This window comes from Apis mellifera, linkage group LG12, assembly GCF_003254395.2.
Source record: "Apis mellifera strain DH4 linkage group LG12, Amel_HAv3.1, whole genome shotgun sequence".
Taxonomy (NCBI): domain Eukaryota; kingdom Metazoa; phylum Arthropoda; class Insecta; order Hymenoptera; family Apidae; genus Apis; species Apis mellifera.
Window position 1 is genome coordinate 2,933,060 of NC_037649.1, and position 14,735 is coordinate 2,947,794.

At 17.1% G+C, this 14,735-nt stretch overlaps 1 protein-coding gene across 1 annotated transcript in view; it reads left to right on the plus strand.

The window, feature by feature from the left end:
• Positions 1-14,735, plus strand: part of LOC412735 (decaprenyl-diphosphate synthase subunit 1) — a 166,445-nt gene that overhangs the window by 109,319 nt on the left and 42,391 nt on the right. The window contains exon 2 of the mRNA XM_026444326.1: positions 2,881-3,036. Coding sequence (XP_026300111.1) covers positions 2,881-3,036 — 156 coding nt within the window. The remainder of the gene's footprint in view (positions 1-2,880; positions 3,037-14,735) is intronic.

Sequence of the window (14,735 nt, forward strand, 5' to 3'; positions counted from 1 at the left end):
ATCTAATTTTATTATATTAACAAATCTAATATTTTTTACTTTCTAACATAGATATTTTGATTTAATAATTTAAATTTAGAATAAAGATAAAAAATTAATATTAGTAAAAATACTAGTTTATTAGAGAATAAGTTGTGAGATAATTTGATTATAAAAATAAAGAATATACAATAAGAAAGAATATATTTAATAAAAAAGATAGAAATAATCTATGTTATATAGATGTATCGATACTTTTGTTCGCTAAGCTCACTATGTCATATCATATTGTAGTTCGAAAAGGGGAACAGATAAAACAAAATCAAAATAGCGATCGCATTTAGTAATATACAATTCACATATTAATATACAAGATATGAATGACATCTTTACATATATAAATTCAATAGAATTAATAATAACAGATATAATAATTCTGATAATATAATTAAAAATAATTATATTATATTATAAAATTTAAAACAATTTAAATTTTTAGTACTTGTATGTATAAAAAATTTAGTAATTATTTACAAAAAATACATTTCACAGATTCTAACAGTCTTAAAATATATTAAATATTGTCGCAAATAATATTTTCTTATATTTAAAATTGTTGCTTAGCCTTAGTTTCATATATCAGTAAATTTCCGTTGTATTATAATGCAATTAATATATTACGCATTATAGAAAATTGTTTTATACAAGAATTTTCTTTATAATACAAATAATATAAAGAAACATATTGGGAATAATTATGTCAAATATTTATGTTTTATTTTTTTTTAAATTCTTTATTAAAAATATAATTTAACAAATGGAATAGTTTTTAAAAAAATATATATATTATTGATTAAAAAAAACATATATATATTATACGAATAAAAATAATAGTAACAATATTTTTGGCATGTTGTAAGAATTCACATTATAGAAATTTATAAATTTATAAATTTATAAATAGAAAATAATAAATATTAAAAAAGTATTTTTATAATTTTTATTAAAAATAAATATTATTATTATTATTATTAATAAATTATTATTATAATAATTATTATTATTAATATTATTATTATTATTAATATTATTATTATTAAAATATTATTATTATTAATATTCAGTATTGAATATAATTTAAGTATTTGATTTAAAGTGAATTAAATAATATTTTTTTAAATTTTGATTAAGTTAGGTTACAATAATTAAAGAATGTTCTACTATACTTTTTCTTGTTGTGTATGTCATAAATTATGTTTTATTTTTAATCAATAACGAAAACACTCTTTTAAAATTGACTATTATTTTTATTATTATTTATATAACAAATATAGATATATTAATAATAATTAATATTTCAATAATATTGAACTAATATATATTAATAATAATTTTAATATATTTAATTCTTAATGTATCTATCAGAAATTAATTCAAATTAATTCAAAAGGTTTTAAATTTCATTATTTATTTTTGTTAGTTATATTATTATATTAATATTGTATTGTAATAATATTTTTGTTGATATTTTGAAAAGCACCATAATATTTTAAAAAATAATCAGTGATTATATTTATAAAAAAAATTGAAATGATATCATTCATCATTTAAATTAAGATATATTTTTTTATAATTACTAAAAGTTTTTATTTTGAAATTCTTTCAATGCATAATAATTAATTATACAAAAATAATTTTCTATTATTATTTTCCTGTATAAAGCATTTAAAAGAATTATGATTATGTTTTTCATATTATTAATAAAAAAATTTAGACAAATATTCAGTTATTTCAAGTAGTAAAATCAATAATATATGAAACATATCGTAATACAGAAAGTAGTAAATAACAATATATAATCAGACTAAATGATATGCTCACGATATCTATTATTATATTATCATGCAATGTATTCATACATTCATAAAACAAATGTTCTACTTGCCTTACATTTTATTCACAATGAACATTATATAAACATTCGATAATTACAAGGATACTGAGTCATTATAATTGATATGATTTGTTTTATGCTATATTCTACTGACTGTATTATATTCTAACTGATTCAATATATTAATAATAGAATTTTATTAATAAAATTATATTATTATAGAATTTTTTAATCATTAGAATAGTATAATTTAATTTATTTTATTTTATTACATTTATGGTTATACAAAAATTTATTTTATTCAGAATTGATGAAGAAAAGAATAAAGAAAATGTTATATAATTACAAAATTATTATAAAAGCTTATCAATAATTTTATAATTTAGGATATTTATTTATTTTTTTTCTTTTTCCATAGAAAATGGAAATATAATTTTATGTGCTATAAGTTAATACAATTTTTTGTAATATATTTCAATTTTAATAAATTAATTACAAATATATTTAAATAATAATAAACGATAGAAATATGAAAAATAAATAATTTAAATTTAAAATCTTAATATATTTAATTATTTTAGGATTATTTAGATACTTTATTTATATTATATTATATTATATTATATTTATATCTATTATATATTTAGAAAAAAATATATTTCATAAGAAATTTATTTATTTTTTTAAAATAATTTTATTTTTTACAAAAATTCTTTATTCTTTAATAAATAAGAAAATTTAATATTATTATTATCATTATGAAACATAATAACTTCAAACATAATAATAATATATACAATATATTTTTTATAAATATTTTCAATGTAATTATTAAAATCCTTTAATATTAACAATATATTAATATTTATTTTAATATTAATAATACATTAAATATTAAATTGAAATGTATAAAATTTACATTTTTAAGATTTTTAAATTATCACATCAAAATTTTTTTATCGAATACATTTATTTCATTAATAATAAATTTTTCTTTTTCCATGCAGAATAGAACGAGCACACGAGATAGCAAAACGAATATCGCAAGGATGATGAGCTCTATGCAAACACAATTGCCCGGATCCTTGTACGATTCGGATCAAATTGACCCGTATCGACTTCTCGAAGATGATCTTAAAGATATCTATGATGATATACGAGAGGTTAGTCAATTTTTAAGATTTATCAGAAAGATGAATAACTTATAACTTGCATGTTGTTATATTCATTATGAAAAAATTATATAATTATTTTTATTATTTTTTAATATTGAAAAATCCTATTAAATTCTGATTTACTATATAAATGACATAAAATTAGTTTTTAACGCAAAAATTAGTTTTTAATTCTTATTTTTATTATACAAGCATTATTTTATTATATTATATTTGTACTAATATAGATAATATAAATATTAATTATTATATTAAAAATACTTATAAAAATAATAATTTTTGTGAATCTTAATCAAATTTCTTTATCTAAAATTATTTTTATGTAATAATATAATTTTACTATTATATATAAATATTAATTGAAATATTGAAATATTAATTGTTGAAAATAAAAATTACTGTAAATTATTAAATAAATAAAATTAATAAAATTAATAATTTTTAAGAGATTTGTAACATTTTAAAAAATTTATTAATCAATTTCAAATTTTAATAGTTATAGATTAATAATTATAGTTTTTATTATTATATTAAATATTATTAAAAATATTATATTATTAAATAAAAATTATTTATTATATTATATTAATATTAGACTTTAAAATTATTATGAAAATTAACTCTTGCTTATTATAAATCATGAATAATCATGAAAAAAGAAAATTTTATCTTTACGTTCCATCTTAGTAACTATCAATTAAAGTATATGTCAATTAATATATCTTTTTATTTTCTATCTTCGTTTCTTTTTTAAATTATTTTATTTTTCTTTCGATTTTATTTTAATATCAATGCATTTCATACATTAATTTTCTAACAGTATATATATTTTATGGTCTTAATCTAGCTTAATTACCAGGGAAAATATGAAATCTTAACAAATTTTTTAACAAAATTTACTTATTTTGAAATATGAAATGAATAACTTAAATTTTTTAAATTATTATTATTGGTATCAAGAAACTTACATTATTATTTTGATAAACAAATCTATAATAAACTAAATATTTTTTTAATTTTTAAAAAACTGTTGTATTGACAATAATTTTTCTTAATTATATTATAAAATAAATTTTTATATGATAATATTATTTATTTTATTTTCGTTCTTTTATAAAATTCATTTCATAAAATAAAAAATATTTAATAATAAATAATAAATAATTTGTTTTGTGAAAGGAAATATTTCTTTGTAAAGGATTGAATAAGAATATTAAGATAGTAAGAATATTAATATTAATATTAATAAAGATGAGTTGAAATTTAGTTTTTCAGATCTTGAATTTAAAATTAAAAAATTTATTTTTAATTTTTTTTCTAAAAAATAAAATTTATTTTATCAACAATTTGAATTTTAATAAATTTTAATTTATATAATTCTAGTTTAAAATTTACTAATAATAACAATAATCATTATTTTGACTTGAATTACAAAAGTAAAAAAAAGTAAAAAATTAAATTTTTTTTTCTATTTTATTTTTAAATAAACTATTATGATGGATTATTGAAATTGTATCAATTAAAATGAGATTTTTTTTAAAAGAAAATTTTTAAAAAAATTTAATTACGTTATTATTGAATGAAAAATATAAATTTATATCAACAATATTTTTATAAATTATTCCTGCTAAGTTTCGAGAATTTCGAATTACAAAAATAACATAAAATTTCAAGATTGAAGAATTTAAAATCTGTTGAATTTCAAAGGATTTTAAGATTTTGAAATTTCAATTCTAAAAAAATATGTTTCAAAAAATTTTAGTTCAATGTTCTATGAATAATCTTTTTATTTTAAACATGTTTTTGTATTTATGATAATTTTTTTATAATCTGTAATTTTAAATTTAGAAATTTTTTATTTAAAATTATTTTTATATATTTAATAATATATTTGATAAAAATAAAAATTAAATTATTAAATTTAATTTTATAAAATTAAGAAAAATATTTTAAAATATTTATTAATAAAATTAAAATTTTTACGTTTTTAATTTCATTATAGAAGATAATTCTATATATAATAATTAAAAGACACGAATAAAGAAGAATTGTTTATTTTTACATTTCATTTCATTTTAATGCATACAAATTACGTTAACAATATCATTGCTCTAAATAACACAATATTCTTAATATAACAAAATTTTATAAACAATTTATTGTGCTATAAAATCTCGATAATTTCTTTACATAAGAATATCATTATATAATTTATATTTATATTATATAATTTCTTATATAGAGCATTTCTTTAAGGAAAATCAACAATTGATTGAAATCAATTTCCTGATATCATTTTCGATAGAAGCCGCATCGATTCCCTACGAATTGTCAAATATTTCATTTTAACAGGAAAACGATGGTTCAGAACCGAAAGAGAAGATATATATAATCGTACATAAAAGAAAAAATAAAGGAATCACTTAATTTATATCATCGTTGTCATCGAATTTTCTTTTTTGTTATCGAATAATGTAAAATTTCCTTTTTGAAATCATATAAATAGAATCCAGAAAGATAAATGTTTCAAATAAATAATTAAAAATAGATATTTTCTTTCTTTTAATAATAAAGGATTTTAAAAATAATCTTTTTTTTTTTAAATAGTTGTATCATCAATAATCGAAAATTTTTGTTATATTTAATGGTTTATATGCTATATATTTTATTTTTAATGTTTAATTTTTAATAATTTAATGTTTAATTATCAAGAGGAATATTTTTTATTTTTGACATTCTTCTTCAATAGCATTAATATTAAATGTATTTTAATGTATTATAATCTTATCCTTACGATTAAGGATTAAAAAATTTTTAGATTTAACACAATAAAATTTGATAATAAAATATGAAAATATAAAAAGTGATAATTTGAATGCTTTATGCACGGATAAAACCATTTATGTGATAGAACATGATAAAACATGGATGAAAAAATGGATATATCTTCAAATTCAGAATCTTGAAACTTTTCTTAATAAAGAATAATAATAATAAAGAATCTCACATTATTGAACATTAAAAGATATAAAATATACTTTTAGAAACAAAAAAAATATCTTTATAAATAACATTGATAGCACATACAGTTAGTTTTTACAAAACACTAGAACGAATAAAATAAATAAACAGAATTGAACATCATAGACTCTTGACGTGATCTTTGAATTTTACTATGCTATTTTATCCGCTTTTGCAGATATTCAAACTTTATACAATTTCATTCTATATAGTATTATTTTTTAATTATTTAAATAAACATTTTATGTTGGCAAATAAGTATTTCTATTATTTGCTAAATAATTGAATTTACGAACTTTATAGGAGTCTAGGAATCATAAAAAAATGTCAAATATTTCACCTTATATAAATATCATAATATTAATATTATTTTGAAATGAGTTTTTGTATTAAAATATAAAAAATTATTTCAAATAATAATAGTGTAAATAAGATTTCAATATTATTAGAATGCAATATATTGGAATCTTACTATTGTATACAATACATAAAAATTTAAACTATTTTCAATTTATTTTTAATTACAGAAGAAACATTTAATTTATAAAAGAAATAAAAAATAGAACATGATTATCTTTGAGATTAATTACATTTCAATAAAAAAAAAAAGAAAAAAATATTTACCTTGAATTCGAGTAAATAAATAAGATAGTATTTGCTATAATATAAATATACTATTTATACTCAAATTCGATATATTTTTTTTATTTTTTAATATAAAATAATTTAATTTTTCCAAATAATATTTTTTTATAAAAAATATCTCTTGAATTATTTATAATCATTTACTCAAATAATTTTAATTCATGGATAATTAAATTAAAATCTTATAAAATTTTTTAATAGAATAAAAAATCACAAAGAGAGGACTTTATATAAGATAATTATTTATTTAAATAATTTATCTTCTTCATGATAAACATGAACATTATAATTTAATATAAAAAATTTAATATTACATTTTACATTTTAAAATTATTTGTTGATATTATATAAAAAATAATTTATTTTTGAAATATGTAATATTTCATATTTTACGATCATACGATATACACATATTTTATGATATGTAATATATTACGGTGTATGTATCTATGTCTCTATGTATGTATATACATTTATATTGTATGTATTATAATATTATTGAAATTAAATGATTTATTTAATATTTTATGAATTAAATTATTTATTGTTTGCTATTATTGTATGCTATTATTTCTTATTTGAATTCGATAAAAATAACTTGTTTTTTTAACAAATATTTATATTATTACTTTAATTTAATATTATTACTTTAATTTATAATTAGTATTATTATGATAATACTTATTATTACGCTTAGTATGATTATTATTATATTCATACATTTTCAATTTTAATTCAATGCATTTTTCATTAGGAAATAAAGTAATTTTTTTAAACAATTAATTTCCTAATTTGTTATTTTCTTAACTATTTTTCTTATTTCAAATTCTTTTAATTTATTAAATGAAAAACATAATCTCAATCGAAATATCTATTAAATTATCAAATAATACTTTATTTAAAATTATTATTTTTAAATAATTAATTGACATAAATTTGATATTAATAATTTTCAATTCTTATTCATAACAATAATAATAATAATGAAATAACAAATAATAAATAAAATATAATATAATAATAAATAATAAATAAAAATTTCTATAAAAATATAATTATATTTTTGGATTAGATTTTTTTTAGGTATTAGAAAGAGATTAGAAAATTAAAAACTTTTTCTTACTAATTTTTTTCTATTAAAAGTTTATTCTAAAAATAAAAGTCCCATAGTTAAATTGTTTCAATATTTAAGAAATCAACAATCGAACGTTAAATCGAAATATTTTTAAATTTTTGATTAAAAATTTTGTTATCATTAATAAATTATAACATATTTGGAAATGTAATCAAATAATGTCCAATATCTGCTTATTAAATCAAAAGAAATATATGAAAGCATTATAATAGATAAAGTGCAGAGTGCAATAGAGTATAATAGAATGGAATATAAAAAATATATTTCACGATAAAAATATATTATAATTCTTATTTAAATTATTATATAATTTCATAGATTAATTAGTAATGTATAATAGATTCATTATTAAATATTTACATTAAATGATAATTAATTTAATTATACACCTTCCTTGAAAAATTATTATTTATATAATTTATTGTTAAATTATTATTGAAAGAAATTTTATAGAAAATAAAATATCAAAGTATATAAGTATTCATTTCTAATTATCTTTCTTATCTTTTCGTTAGGAAAGTCGTTAGAAAAGTAAAATATATGAATAATGAAGTATAAGTTTTAATAATAAAAAATAGATTGTATAATAAATTGTATAAAAAATAAAATAAAATAATTTTTAAAAAAAATGATTCCATTCTATTGAAATAAAATGATAAATGATATAATTAGTTGTTATAAGTTTTAATAAAAAATAAATATAGAAGATTTGTAATGGAAAAAATAATGGAAAAAAAATGAATAAAAATTTTGGATTTAGCATAATTATAAATATTTATAACAAGGGACATCACGTTTTCACATGTAGTTATCCCATCAGCGAAAGCAGCGCATGACTTCACGGTCTGCATATACGGCTGAGAATAGAACTTTTACTTACTTGATCGTCTAGGCTTTAACAATTGTATTTGCGTATGCACGTACAAACATGTTTAGAAAGCACTTTTTCTCGTCGCGACGGTAGAATGCGATAACATTGACTTGTCAATTACATGCTATCACTATTGTTAATATTGCGTTTCGCTTTTTGGGGTTAATTGACATGCGAATTTCAATTAATTATTTCGTTTGATGAATATAATAATTATTACCTATTGATTTAAGAAAGATTAAAAAATAATTTTAAATTTTAGATTTGAAAATAAAATGTAATTGAAAATTCAAATATATGATTTTTTATTTTTTACAAATAAATTAATTAATTATTCAAATTAATTGAAGGATAAATTCATATAATTAATCGATCTAAAAGAACTAAATTTATAAATATAAATCATGTTTAAAAATTAAACAATTTTAATTATATATAATTATATATAATTATATATAGATATTTATTTTATAAAAGAATAATAAATAATAATACATACATATATAAATGCTTCAAAATTTATATCATTTATTACTTACTTTTTATTCAATTCAAAAGATTTTTCTGATTATGAAAATGGATATAATTAATATAATAATGTTTCACTTTAATAAAATCCATTTATTATTACTTAATTATTGTTTCATTACTATTTTCTATTAAGTTTGCTTTTATTTTTTTTAAATTCTAATAATTTTGATTTATTCTTTTTAATTTCCTTCAATAATATATTAGGAAAATATGATAAGAAATCTTTTTTGAATATTCAATAATATTTAACTTATCTATTGAATTTTTTTTATATTGTATGCATTAAAATTTGTAAAAGAAAAAGTAGAGAAAATGTTTTAAAATATTGGGTTGGTAGCTAAGTAATTGCGGATTTCAGTTGAAGTTGATGACGACCTGATCAAAGCAATAATCGATTCGAATCGTCACAGTACAACTCGTGAGATTGCAAAGAAGCTTCATGTATCGCGTACATGCATTGAAAACTGCTTAAAACAACTTGGCTATGTTCAAAAACTCGATACATGGGTTCCTCACGAACTGAAAGAAAAGCGTTTAACGCAACGCATTAACAGCTATTAAAGAAACATAATGAAAATGATCCATTTTTAAAACGACCGATAACTGGCGACGAAAAATGGATTGTTTACGACAATATCAAGCGGAAAAGATGGTGGAGCAGGCCACGTGAACCAGCTCGAACAACATCAAAAGCTGGTATTCGTCGAAAGAAGGTTTTGTTATCAGTTTGGTAGGATTACAAAGGAATTGTCTATTTTGAACTCTTACCACCCAACCGAACGAACAATTCTGTTGTCTACATTGAACAACTAACGAAATTAAACGATGCAGTTGAAGAAAAGTGGCCCGAATTGACAAATCGAAAAGGTGTTGTATCCCATCGTGACAATGCAAGGCCACACGCATCTTTGGTCACTCGGCAAAAATTATTGGAGTTTGGTTGGGATGTTTTGCCACATCCACCATATAATCCTGATCTTGCACCATCTAATTACTTTTCGTTTCGATCTTTACAAAACTCCTTAAATGGTAAAAATTTCAATAATGATGATGATATCAAATCGTACTTGATTCAGTTTATTGCTAATAAAAACCAGAAGTTTTATGAACGTGGGATTATGATGCTGCCTGAAAGATGGCAAAAAGTCATTGATCAAAATGGGCAACACATTACGGAATAAAGTTATTTAGTTCCATGAAAAAATTGTCTTTGATTTTCTAAAAAAAATCCGCAATTACTTAGTTGCCAACCCAATAAACATATAGTTTCGATATATAATTTATTTTGATTTTAAATAATTTGTTATTTGAATAAAAGAAATTGGAATATATTTATAATATATCTTTGTATTCAATTATTTTTAAGTCAAAATAAATATATAATATTTAAATTCTCGAAAACAAAAAATAAATAAAATTAAAATATTAAAAACCATTGACAAATAATTAAAAACAAATATTATAAATATGAAATATTTAAGTAGTTACAAATTTAATAAATAAAAATTATAAGCATTATATAATATGATATATTATTTAATTCTAATTTTTAAAATTTGAAAAGTTTAATTTTTTTTAATATCAAATATCTCTTCGAAATTTGCAAATTTTTGAAATCCGATATGAAATTGTATAGAATAAATATATTTTGAATATAATTATTGAAATATTATTATGTTTTAAAAATATTCAAAATTTATGAAATAAAATATGGATATTGAAATTAATTCGGATTAAGTACATATTGAATTTCAATCTCAAGTTCTAAATTTCAAAAATTTAAAGATTTAACAATAAATAGAATCACTGGATATCAGTGAATATTTCGAAAATTTAATTTTCTGTTCAATTTATTATATATAAGTATTATGATCATTATGATCATTTTTTAACTATTTTAAATACTTTTCAATAAAACAATTTAAACAAAATTTAAATAATTATATAAATTTTAACATATATTTTTATATCAAAAAATCGTCCAATTTTTAAATAAATAAAATTAATAAAAAATTAAATATAAATATAAAATTAAAATATAAAATTAAAAGATTATGTAGAATTTATGTTTATATATGTATATATTATATTTCAGAAATAATTTATAAACATTCAGATTTATAATATATAACATATAAAGATATAAAATATTTCACATAACATATAAAATATTTTCATATAAAGTTTATTCTTTTAAAGAAGAAGAATATCGATCAGTGATTGTAAAATAAAATAAAAAATATGAAAAGATCTGAAAGAAACTTATTCTACTTATTTTATATGTTTCTTATAAAGAATAATTATATTATATACATAGAATAACAATATCGTGTGAAATACATGAAATTGACAAAACCTTGCACAAATTTAGTTTTTTATATAAAAGAAATTTTAGAAGAGAGGTAAGAGAAGACACATAGTATTGTCTCTTCCGATTCTTAAGATAGAGCATAGATTTGCCGATATTAATGCGTCAAAAGAATGCAACTTTTCGTTTCGCTCTATTTTCTTCAGGTTTATAGATAGAGAAATAAATCTAAAACTACCCGAACCCGAATAATCCGTTCGAAGAAAATATATAAATTAAATATATATAAATTTATATCAGATTAAATTATAAGAAAAAAAAAATTTAAGTCTCGAAATATTTTTCATATTTTAAAAATTATTTTGAAAATATCAAATAAATTAATATAAAATAATAATATAATTAATATAAAATTAATATAAAATAAATCGTTTATTTATTTAAAGTATTGTATATTTTTAAAATTATTTTATTGTATATTAATTTTTAATTTTATCAAAATTTCTTTTTCATTAAAATCTTGTAGATTTATGAAATTTTTATAATTTTTTGAAATATTTTTCATAAAATATACTTATATATTTCAATAAATATAAATATATATATAATAAATATAAATAAATATATAAAAGATTATGATTATGATATTATGATATATTATTTTTCCAATATGTTTTTAAATATATTATTAAAAAATTCAAAATAAAAAAGAAATAATATAACTTATTTAATTATTATTTATCAATATTTTTATTGCAACTTAAAACTATATTGATTCAAATATTTGAAGTTTTTTCCCACGAAAATACAAATTCATAATAGAAAAAATTTAAAAATGAAATTTTTTTTAATGAATAATTCAAATTGCCTTGTCAAAAATTTTGAAAAAAAATCCAAACTATTTTTATCAAAATTATTTTATCTCAAGTATTTTTTATTTATTTTCATTATAGTATACAATCTTTAATTAAATTAAATATTTCAAATTTTTTTAATATTTTAAAAAAAATACAAAAAAATTTTGAATGAAAAAATTCAATATTTTTATTAGAACATAAAATTACTAGTTAAATACAATATTTAAATTTTTTTAAATATTTAAAAAAAAAATTCAAAAGTGAAATTTTGATTACTTAACGATCCAATTTTTTTTAAAAGATTTAGAATTATTACAATATCAAATGAATCTTATATCAAAAGAGATTCAATATGTAAGTTCATCATAAGACATTCAATATGTAAGTTTTTTTACTAAGTATATCAGTTTCGTGAATTAGCTTCCGATCACGTGATTTGATGACTATGCGGAAAGTATCACTGACGTAGTTTACGAAACAGTTAACGAGCGTTCCTTTCGACTTTGGCCAAATTCCAGGACGAACTTTCAGCCGTATTTCGCAGTTAGAATTCGAAACATTCCGTCTTCGCCTTTTTCACTATTTGTTCTTTTCCTATATCACGGACTCGTTTTGCCTCATTTTGTTTCGACACATGTATGCAATTATTATCTTAGTCTTAGGCATCGATTGTGTCTATGCAGAGCCCGATTAATAAATTAGTTTGGAATAAAATATGTAATACCTATCCTGAATCAAACTAAATTTATAACGTTGAATAAATTAATATGTGCGAGTTTGTCAACTAGTATTTCAATCAAATTTCAATCAATTCTATCGTAGCAGAGTTTCCAAATCAAACTTGGATATAATTTATTTGAAATAACGAATTATTTTTTGTTTATTTTGCAAATAATATAAAAAAAGTAAAATTATTTTATATAAATACAATAAATTAAAATAAATACAAATATAAAATATATAAAATATATAAAATACAAATAAATTATTTTTGAATACGAATAAATTTATAATATGAATCTATTATATTATAGATTATAAAATAATAAAAATATAATAAAAATGAAGAATTAAAAGATCAAAAAATTCAAATACATGAAAAATAAAGAAAAAATTAAAATTTTGAAAAAAATTAAAATTTTATTATTTATTCACTTTATATTAAATAAAAAATTTTATATCTCAAAAATTAATTTTACAAAAATTATTTTTATACTGTGAATCTGAAAGATTGAATGCAAATTTTTTTAAATATTAGAAAATAATCGTATATTTTTTATTTTTTTGTTTTTTTTTATTATCGTAATATTAATATTAAAAATATTGAATTCGTATTTTAAAATAATTTAAATTTTTTAAATTCTCAGAAATCTCGAAATAAAATATATATTTATATATTTTTTAGAATATTTATATTATATTTTTTAGAATCTAATTTGATATTTTCATATTTTCATATTTTCATTATAATCCTGACATATTTGTTAGGAAATATTGTATAATAGTATCGAAAGAATAATTGAACTGACGTAATAGAAATTGGATTAGTGATGAGTCATTACTTTTGAAGCACATTGATTCTTAGACAAAGAATCATAATATTATATATCAAAAGAAATTGAATCAAAAATAATAATTGTTATCAAAAAAAATTGAATTGTAAATGATAATTATTAGTTTTTAAAGTACATTTTGAAAAAAATTAGTAACGATATATTTGCAATTTACATATATTTTGAATGTATCGGTATGTTTTTATTATATTTTTATTTCTCATACTTGATATTAATAAATATATGATCTTGAGATTCAATTTTTTAAATTCTTTTAAAAATTTATTTACTAAATTTCCTAATGTATTTACTAAAATATATTATTTGAGTAAATATTTGAAGTCTCGATATTAATTCGAATAATTTCGATATTTTTAGCTTTATAGTGTATACGAATGCAATTTGATATTATATGCATATTCTATTTTGATATCAAATGAATTTTAAATCAGTAGTACAGAATTATTTAAATATCATAAGAAAATCTATCATGTCTATCACTAGATTGAATCATTGAGACATTGTTGATATCTTTCTAATTTTTCATATATATATTTATCGGATTAAATTTTACACACCGATTAATATATTGATTATAAGTATAAGGAATCAGTATCTATATTTTGTTTTATAGATTTCAAATATTACTTAAAAACAATAATATTTCAATAATTATATTTAAAATTTATTCATTTTATATCAAACTAATATCACATCTTGGAATAAATACTTATAAATTTTCAAACAATATTTATAAATATATTTT